General features: G+C 40.9%; 1 protein-coding gene across 2 annotated transcripts in view; it reads right to left on the bottom strand.

Annotated features, from left to right (window-relative positions):
- AMPH (amphiphysin) overlaps positions 1-10,685 on the bottom strand; it is a 324,014-nt gene that overhangs the window by 3,135 nt on the left and 310,194 nt on the right. For both annotated transcript variants that reach the window (XM_006832119.1, XM_006832120.1), the window contains 2 exons: positions 8,933-9,196; positions 7,049-7,150 (listed from right to left, as the gene is read on the bottom strand). In XM_006832119.1, coding sequence (XP_006832182.1) covers positions 7,049-7,150; positions 8,933-9,196 — 366 coding nt within the window. The remainder of the gene's footprint in view (positions 1-7,048; positions 7,151-8,932; positions 9,197-10,685) is intronic.

The following is a 10,685-nucleotide window of genomic DNA, read 5'->3' as shown; positions in this document are numbered from 1 at the left end:
TCTTCTGTCACTCTAGCTGTTTCAGACTAGTCTGCTTGTCCTTTCTGATGGGAATGTCCCACCTCAGAAGGTTCTGGATTGGGCATGCCATTCTTCTTGAAGGCATTTTTATGTTCTTTACAAATTATTACTCTTAACATTTATCTATCAGCGTGAGAGTTGTTGTTGTTAAGTGCCATGGAGTCAGTTCCAATCCATAGTGACCCTGTGGATGGTTTCTGAAAAGCAGCTGGGGAGCTCGAACCAATGGCTCTGTGGTTCAAACTGATTTGGCAGTTCAGTGCATTAACCTATAGTGCCACACCAGGATTCCAGTGTGAAAGTGCCACCCTAAAAATATGAAAGTAGCTGGCAACAGAATGGTTAAAAACCCCACTTGTGTGTGGTCATAAAGCCACGTGCAACAATGCATAACACTGAGATGTGGAGGCAGCTGTCAGCACTGGCCTACTGATGACACGTAGAACGGAGCTTTCAAGAGCTGAATAGGAAGGAACAGTCTGAAACATACAGACTGAATGAAATGAAACCAGTGGGGAAGGACTCTCTTTTTTATGTTAGCCAGTACAGCAAGGAGATCCCACTTAAGACAACAGATGAGGAGATTTAATCAGACCCAATCCCCAGTATAGTTCAAGTACATCAGATAAAACAAGGTCTCAAAAATTAAACAAAGAAGCTGAATACATCCTCTTTTGATATCATCTGTGACTATAAATTGCTACTGCTATATAGACAAGAAATATATGCATTTAGACAGGCCAATTTTTGAAGACAGGGGATGAAAAACACTGCGTATAAAGAATGTCTCTGTAAAATAAGCTGGCTGAGGAAGAAAAGCACCTTCTTTAAAAATTATGATGTTACACTTGTGAAGGACAAAGATGTACTTGAAGGAACAGATAGATAGTAATAAAATATTTAATAAATCTCTAGTAAATATATAAAACATTATTCCCCCTTCTCCTTCCATGCCTATATTTGACTCTATTTACAGTGACTGAAAAAATCTTATAGAACCAAGTGGAATCAAGCATTTAAAAAAATGTTTCAATGAACAACAAAAAAAGTAAAGGAATGGTGTAAAGCCAACATGTATATTTTGAAACAATATGGTGTAAAGCCACCATGTATATTCTTCAACTTAAAAGGTGAAGAATGTTAGCTACATCAATTTTCAGTTGAAGAAAGTATGGAAAACCATATTTCAACTGCTTAAATTATGTGGTAGATACGTGCTCCCAATTTGGTAATGGCTGGTGTGGAGTCCTTCTGTGGTATTGCAGAATAATGTGCTGGACCACAAGGTCGGCAGTTCAAACCCACCAGCTGCCCCCTTGGAAACACTATACAGGGCCGTTATGGGTTGGAACCAACTCAGCGGCATTTAACAACAACAAACAGCTGGTGTGGCACTGTAGGATAAGCTGATTTTAACCATAAGGTCGGTGGTTCAAACTCACCAGCCACTCCTTGGAAACCCTATCTATATAAGGTCCTTATGAGTCTGAACCGACTCAACGGCACTTAACAACAACAACAAACAGCTTGTATCAGAATAATGTTCGGCAGAAAACAATGATAAACAATGAAATAATTATATATACGTTTGTTGTTGTTAAGTGCCATTGAGTCAGTTCTGACTTATAGAACAAGTTTCGGAGGAGTGGCTGGTGATTTTGAACTGTTGAATTCATGTATACATATGGTGGTGGTTAAGTACTGTGGAGTCGGTTCCGACTCATAACAACCCTGTATAGGGTTTCTGAAGCTGTAAATCTTTATGGGAGCAGATAGCCTCATCTTTCTCCCGCGGAACAGCTGGTAGTTTCGAACTGCTGACCCTGAAGTTCACAGCCCGATTCATAACCACTATGATACCAAAGCTTCTTATGTATACATAGAGGCATATTAAATATAAAGGCACAGTCCGAAGATACAGGCATGAGAAAACCTACTATTCATACAATAAGCATCAAGAAGCTGGTTTAAGTACACTTATATCAGAAAAGTGGACTTCATGACAAGTAGTACTGCCAGTGGTGATGCAGTGGTTAAGTGCTCAGCTGATAACCAAAAGGTAAGAAGTTTGAACCTGCCAGCTGTTCCATGGGGGAAAGATGTGGCCTTCTGCTTCTGTAAAGATTTACAGACTTGGCAACCCTATGGGGAGTCCTAGTCTGTTGTGCATGGTTGCTAGGAGTTGGAATAGACTTGACAGCAATGTGATATATACATCCACACACACCCCACAATATAAATATAAAATATAAATTTATATGATGGCACTGTGTGTGGGAGGGCAGAATCAGGCTGTCAGTCAGTTGTATTGTTGTACAGTTTGTGGCGTGTGTGTTGCTGTGATACCAGAAGCTATACCACTGGTATTTCAAATACCTGCAATGTCACCCATAGTCGTCAGGGTTCAGTGGAACTTCCAGAATAAGACTTGGAAGAAAGACCTGCCTACCTACTTCTGAAAATTAGCCAGTGAAAACCTTTTGGATCACAAAATAACATTTCTAACTAGTTTGCTTTGGGCAAATCATCAGAAGGGATCAATTACTGAATGGAACATCATGTTTGGTGAAGTAGAGAGCCAGGGAAGGCAATGGAGACCCTCAGTGAGTTAGAATGGGACCACAGCTACAAGGAAGGACTAGAATAGGCGGTTGTGAGAAGGGTGAAGGATGAGACAATGATTTGTTGTACACAAGATCACCATTTGTCAGTCTACCCAACAGCAATTTAGCTACTATCTCTACCTACCTATTTATCTATAACACACACACATCGACTAGTTTAGGCATCCTGGGAAGTAGGGAAGAGCACTGGGTAAGCTCTGTGTGAATACGGTTTATCTTAACAATTCCCCCATGCCTGTTGAGTCAGGCAGGCAATAACAATAGAAAAATCCATTTTAATTATAAAGACATAGGTTGATAGTAAAGGCCTGAGAAAACATACTATTTACACAGTAAGCATAAAAAAGCTAGTTTAACTATATTTACATCAAGCAAAGCAGACTGTGAGTCATGGAATATTTCCAGATGTAAGGAAGGACACTTCATAATAACATAGGAGTCTACTCATCAGGAAAATTAAGAAAGTATAAATATGTCTGAATTTAATAACACAACTTCAGTATGTCTGAAACAAAAGCTGACAGAACTAAATAGAGAAATAGACAAATCTAAACTCATGGTGGGAGTCCTGGTGTGGCAGTTCAAATCCATCAGCTGCTCCTCGGAAACCCTAGGCAACTTCACTATGAGTTACAGGGACTCCTTGTATGGTGCTGTAGGGTAAGCAATGGACTGCGAACCACAGGGTTTTGTTGTTGTTAGGTGCTGTGGAGTCGGTTCCGACTCAGCAACCCTGTACAGGGTTTCCGAGGCTGTAAATCTTAATGGGAGCAGAAAGCCTCATCTTTCTCCTGCAGAACAGCTGGTAGTTTCAAATTGCTGACCAAGAGATTAGCAGCCCGATTCATAACCAGGTGGTTCAAATCTACTCGTCGTTCTTTGGAGACTCTATATAGGTTCTCTATGAGTTGGAACTGACTCAATGGCACTTTAACCCTCTCTCACTTATTGGAGTCCTGGTGTGGTGCTGTGGGTTAATGCACCAGACTGCAAAGCCATTTGAACTGCAAGGTCAGCGGTTCAAACTCACCAGCCGCTCCTCGGAAATCCTATACATGGTTGCTATGGGTCAGAATCGACCCAACGGCACTTAATAACAACAACAACTCACTTATTAATCCCAGTATTCTAGTTTTTACCATTATGTATGTTATTATACATAGACTTTTTATAGTGTCTCTTTATGGGTTTGGAGTAGTTCTGTTTCCTTTGAAGCTTACTTAGAATGTTGTTGTTGTTGTTAAGTGCCGCCGAGTCAATCCCGACCCTTAGCAACCTGTATAGGGTTTCCAAGGAACAGCTGGTGAGCTTGAACCGCCGACCTTGCAGTTCATATGGCTTTGAAGTCTGGCGCATTAACCCACAGCACTACATGAAAATGTTAGATTTTGTCAAATGCCTTTTCTACAACTGCACAGATGGGTATAAGGTTTCCTCCTTTAATCTGTTGATACGATGAACCCCATTGCTTGGTTTTCAAATGACCAACCAACCTTGTATTTCTGGAATAAACCCCATTTGTTACTCCTTTTATATAGTACTGGATTTTGTTTGTTAAATATTTTGTTTGGATATTTGTACCTATTTTTTTTACAGGATATTGTTTATATATGTGTATATATATTTGTTTCTGTGCACTGTCTTTGCCAGGTTTGGTGCCAGGATAATGTTGTCCATATAGAAAAAGTGTAGACGCATTCCTTCCTCCATGATTTTCTGAAAGAGTTCATGTACAATTGACATCAATTCTTTCCTGAATTTTTTTAGGAATCAGCTAAGCCAACTGGGGCTACAAGGAGGATTTTTTTTTTAATTCACAAATTCATTTTCTCACTAGTGATACTGTTATGTGTTCTTTCCAAATTACATTTTGCAAGAAACATGGGCAGTCTATTTATGTTTTAAAATAATTATCATAAATTTGATCACACCACTTCCTAACTGGGAGCCCTGGTGGCTCTGAGGACAAACACAGTTCAGTGGTTCAAGACCACCAGCTGCTCCTTATAAGACAGAGATGAGGTTTTCCTCTCCTGTAAAGATGTACAACTTCAGAAAATCCTATACAGGGTTGCTATGAGTCTGAACCGACCCAATGACACTCACAACAACAACAAAAACTTCCAAATTATCCTTTTAATGTCTTTGAGATAAGTAGACACAGCTTGTTTTGACTGGACTTGATTATTTATGCTTTACTACTTTTGCTATTGAAGAGTGCTAAGAGTTTAACAATTTCATTCATTCTTTCAATGAACCAATTTCTGGATTTATTTTATCTATTGCGTGCCTTTTTTATTGCAATGATTTCTGTTTCTATTTTTATCATGTCATTCCTTCTGTTTACTTTGTATTAAATTTGACCGATTTTTATCTTAAGTTGAAAATGTCACTGTGAAATTAAAAGAAAAAAAAAACTTATGCTTCAACTTTCAGATTATTCTGAAGTATATTTATATTTTTTTCCAAGCATTTGAGGCTTTTAAATATATGGCACTATATGATAAGTACTGGACTACTAAGCTCAAGGTTAGCAGTTCAAACCCACCAGGCACTCCTTGGAGACCCTATACAAGGTTGCTATGAGTTGGAATCAACTTGATGGTATTAATCTATAGTTTAACTCTATGTGGACAGAAACCTCACTGTTTGTTTGTAGATAAGTGTATTGTCAAGAGAAAACAACAAATGTGGGGACATGGAACCCCTTAACTTCAGAAGCAGTGATGCCTACTTTTATTTTGAAGGAAAAAAGCTCATGAATCTCTTTGGGAATGTTGTGGAAATAACAGCCCTTCTTTCCAGAAGGGGAAAAAAAAAAGTCAGTGGACACATTTAAACATTTTACATATAATCTTGATAGCTCACAAATCCCATGAATAAGAACCAAATGGAAAAATGGAATTTTCAACACTTTAATATCAGCTGTTACGTGCTATGGAGTTGGTTCTGACTCATAGTGACCCTGCACAGGGTTTCCAAGGCTATAAATCTTTACAGGAGCAGAAAGCTTCATCTTTCTCCTGCAGAGCAACTTGTAAACTTGAACTCCTGACCTTGCGGTTCACAGTCCCAGACATAACCCACTATACTACTAAGGCTTTTTGATCATGCTAGAAGACTTTCGTTTTTAAAGAGACTTTAAAAGAATGAAGTGTGATTGAAATTCTATAAAGTATACATATCTTTAACTATACATTTCAATACGTTTTGACAAATCGATATACTCATGTAACTCACACCCCTACTGAGACATAAGACATTTTCATTACTTTATTAAGTTATTTCATGTCCTTCCCCCATCTATTTCCACCCTCATAGAGGCATCTGTGGGTGGAATTTCAGGGTTACAAGTGGTCCTGAATTGGAAGAATTCTCCCCTTCACATAGAGGTTCGCAGCTAGTGCATCCTCAGCAGCGACCTTGTAAAATTAGTTCTGGAGTAATTCTTATGGAAGCCATCTAAGAGCCAGAGGAAGAGCAACCAAGGAAAAGCAGACATAGAGCAAGGCATTTGAGCCAACCTCTGTTGTTAAATGCACCCTTGTGTCAGTTCTGACTCATAGAGACCTTGTATAGAGTTTTCCAAGGAGCAGCTAGGTGTGAACCGCTGACCTTGTGGTTAGCAGCAACACACCAGAACTCCATCCTATAGGTTAGGAAAAATCTAGTACAGTCCATTTCAGTGGGTACGTATCAGAAATACACATCTTTACATACAGGCCTCCTTTGCAAATATCCTTAATTCACCTAGTACTTTAATAGCACATTTAGGGCCTCAGCAAAAATCTCATTGGTGGCAGTGGTACTTATGTGCTGTGGAGTCAGTTCTGACTCATAGCGACCCTTTACAGGGTTTCCGAGGCTATAAATCTTTACGGGAGCAGAAAGCCTCATGTTCTCTTGAGGAACAGCTGGTAGTTTCGAACTGTTGACCTTGAGGTTAGCATCCCGTCTTGTAACCACTAAGTTACCAGAGCTCCTAAAATCTCACTAGGAGGATGACATTTCCTATCTCTGTAGGCCTTACTAGGCTCACTGTGGAGTTGATCCATTTCCCTAAAAGAAAATGCATTGCTCTTTATTGGTTAAAATCAGCCCTGGGAAGTCTATGGAAGAACACTTGGATAGTGTCTGCATTTATTAACTGGTTTACTATGCCAGAGACAACTCCTTAGAATGTGGCAATGATTAAAAAAAAAAAGAGTCTTTTTTTTTTTCCTTTATATAAGACAACACAGTGTAGCAACATTTCACAAAGGTGTCCTGAAAACCTGCAGTTAATGCTGAGTTTCTGTTATGAGCCGTTGTCAGAGGTGGCTTGCAGCAGCTCACAAAGTTAGAACTATCTTCAGAAGTCACTATGTCCAATGACCTTAACATAAAACAATCTCATCCTTTACCTGGTCAGCTTCTGAATCTGATGGGACCACCAGCACCACATCACCCCTTTGTAAGTTAAGTTCATCAGAATTTGCTGCTTCAAAGTCGTGCAGTGTTTCCACCTGCAAAAGATTGTTCAATAACCAATTACTTTAAGAAAAGAAAGACAGTACTTTGGTGAGTAGTGGCTGGGATCTTAAAAGCTCATGAGCATCACTGAAGGTGCCACTATTGGTCTCTCCATGTATGAAAGAAAGAAGAGTGAGGAAAATTGATAACACTACAAATCAACTAGTCCAATGGACCAAAAGAGTAGGTGAACATCAGTCACCACTCTTCTGAGACCAGAAGAACTAGATGATGCTTGGCTTCCACTACCTACTACTCTGACAGGGATCACATTAGAAGTTCCTGGATAGAGTGGGATAAAAATGTGGAACCAAACTCAAAATTATATATAAAAGAAAAACAAAACAAAACAAAACTAAGCTTACTGGACCACAAGGTGTGTTTAAACCATAAGTTCAGCGGTTCAGGCTCACCAGCTGGCTCCTTGGGAACCCTATACAGGGTCACTATGAGTTGGAACTGACTCAATGGCACTAAACAACAACAACAACAAGAAGCTTATTGGAGGAGCCTGAGACTATGGCCCTTGACCACCCTTCAGGTCTGATACGGAACTCACTCTCATGAGCCTATTTTCAGGCAAGACGTAGACAGGTATAGAGGGGGGACAACAACATTAGTAAGGTATGCTCGGCAAGTCATGGTCAGACATTTATGATCAAAAGGGCAACATTTACCTGAGGACAAAGTTGAAAAGGGAGGGGAAGGCAGGTGGAAGGGAAATAAGAACCCCAGGGAGGAAGTGGGTTGTTCCACGGAGGGGGCTGCAACCATGGAGATGAAACAAAGTGTATGATTCATTGGATGTAAAACTGATGACTTATTTATTCTCTGTAAACCTCCACAATTCACAATCAAAAGTTAAAAAGAAAATAAGCAAAAGAGAAGGGAAGTAAAACCTAAGTTTCCCAGTCAAATATGCAGATTATCTCAGAAGCATCATCAAATTAGATTAAAAATATTAAGCTCCATGTTATATCCTAATGACTGGAGCTGTGGGTTAATGCGCTGGACTGAAAAGGCCAATTTGAACAGCAAGGTTGGCAGTTCAAGCCCACCAGCCACTCTTCAGAAACCCTATACAGGGTTGCTATGAGTCAGAACTGACACAACAGAACTTAACAACAACAACATTAACTTGATATGCCCGACTCTTACAAAATGATACCAAGACCACTTTGGTGTGGATTTAATAATGTAAAACCCTCTGAAATAGCCCAATGGTAGTACTTAATTACTGTTTCAAATATCGTTTATTTTTAAAAGGTTTGCCTTTTATTACCACTGATCACTGAAGCTTTATTTTTGTTTCTTCTTTTTTAAAGTTTGACCTAACAATGTTGTTGTTGTTGTTAAGTGCCGTCAAGTCAATTGCTATCCATAGTGACCCTGTATAGGGTTTCCAAGGAGCAGCTGGTGAGCTTGAACCACTGACTTTGTAGTTCAAATGACTCTGCAGTCTGATGCATTAGCCCACAGCGCCACACCAGGACTCCTAACAATAGCTAGCTGAAATTCCTTCTACTCTTAGCTCCTGGCAGGTAATAATTGGGAAAGTTTCACATATGTGTTTTCAGAGAACGGATATTTAATTAAACCCAAAGCCATTTCTTTTCAAGTAAACTCCCTCCCTTTCATTTTACAACACCATGCTAGCATGAAAGGGAAAGCATTATTAAGAAAAATATATATTGCAAAGAGTAGAAGTTGAAATGAATTGAAGGTTTGCGCAAAGGAAGGAAATGGCCATAAGATTTTAAAAAAAGAACAAAGACCTTAAAGAGGAAGCCAGGGGGCAATCCCTGAGAGGCATCCTGTGCAAGTCCTGGCTGGTCAGCTTCTCCAGCTGGTGTTGCGGAGGCAGGTGGAGCATCCTCTGGGGTCTTCTGCTCTGTGCTTGGCACTGTCTCGCTGGCGGAGCTTGGGAGAGGTGCCTCATCGGTGGTCTCTTTGGCTTCCGCGCCAACAGATATGTCATGTTCTCCCTCCCCTTCATGGTTGGAAGCAGGCTCTATGACCACAGAGGGGATGACCTTCTCCTGGGGGAAGGAAATATGGAGTTGAGGGGTGCTGGGACTGCCAGGTCCTCCATGACCTACCTCTAACCCTTCTTTGCTGCTGTCTCCTGTACTTGTGCCTCACTGTTCCCCAAACCCAGCTCAGACTCTTTACCTTTGGGCTTCTGCCCTGCTACACCGGCCTCATGACACGGCTCCCTTCAGTCTTCACTGTCCTTTCTGGGCACTAAAACCTGAGACAACTCCTCTGGATCGAGAACAATCATGCATTTTTGGGAACATGATGTTTTTTTGCAAACTGGGAAGAGGGTTATCCACTGCTGTCAGGTTGGTTCTGACTCCGAGCGACCCTACTGGACGGAGAACTGCCCCACAACGTGTCCATGGCTGCCATCTCTATGGGACAGATCTCCAGGTCTTGTCTCCTGCAGCGTAAGTGGTGAGTCCACAGTCAAGCATGGTACCACCAGGCCTTTTTGGAAGAAGGGTCAGAGACTGAAAGAGAGAGTGGGGGTCTCTCATAGCATTAGAGGGGCCAGACCTGAACTTGAATGTAGTAGCCCCTGTAGGTCATAGGTTTGCAGTGGTCCCTTTTGTCCTGCTGAAGATTAGCATTTGTTGGAAGCCGATATTTAACTTCCTGTAATTCTTTTTTTAGAGTCCTGGTGTGGTGCTGTGGGTTAATGCATCAGACTGCAGTCGTTTGAACTGCAAGGTCAGTGGTTCAAACTCACCAGCTGCTCCTTGGAAACATTATACAGGGTCGCTATGGGTCTGAATCAACTCGATGGCACTTAACAACAATAACAATAGTCCTGTTGTTGTTGTTGTGAAGTACTGGCCAGTCGATTCCGACCCATAGTGACCCTGTATAGGGTTTCTGAGGAGTAGCTGGTGAGCTTGAACCACTGACCTTGCATTTCAAAAGGCTTTGCATTCTGGTGCATTAACTCACAGCACCACACCAGGACTCCCGAATAGCCTGAAACTGTGTGCTGGATTCAAATAGGTAGCCTGTATCAGGGGACAGGTGACTAGTCCTTTGCTTGCTGGTTATCGCAGGAGTGCACACTACAGTTCCTTCTTGAGGGGTTCCTAACTCTGCTATCCACCTCTATTACCTAGAGAAAAGCAAAACCAAAGGATCAAGGCCTCCTTTTAACTTAATTCTTTTTTTTTTAACAAAGATGAGCCAGGAGGGCAGTTTCATTAGCACACAATTCAGAGATGCCTTTGCCTCTCAGAGCAGGTTGTACAGTTCCTAGAATGCCAGGAGGGACAGCACTTTCTTCCTCCAATTTGGAGAAAACATACACTCTTGGTCAACAAGGATAACAACACAGATGTCAACGGTCTTGGTGGGGTGACAAGAAAATCTAAGAAAAACACTAGATTAATCTTTTAAGTTACTTTTCCAAATACTCCTGCTCTCAGCTGTTTTCCCTGCGGGATGAAAGGGATAATTCAGTCTTAAGTTTTATATAACACTGGAGAGAGAGATTTGGGGGAA

This window comes from Chrysochloris asiatica, unplaced genomic scaffold (genome assembly GCF_000296735.1).
Source record: "Chrysochloris asiatica unplaced genomic scaffold, ChrAsi1.0 scaffold00006, whole genome shotgun sequence".
Taxonomy (NCBI): Eukaryota; Metazoa; Chordata; class Mammalia; order Afrosoricida; family Chrysochloridae; genus Chrysochloris; species Chrysochloris asiatica.
Note: the sequence above shows the minus strand (reverse complement) of the source record. Positions and strands in the feature narration are given on the sequence as shown.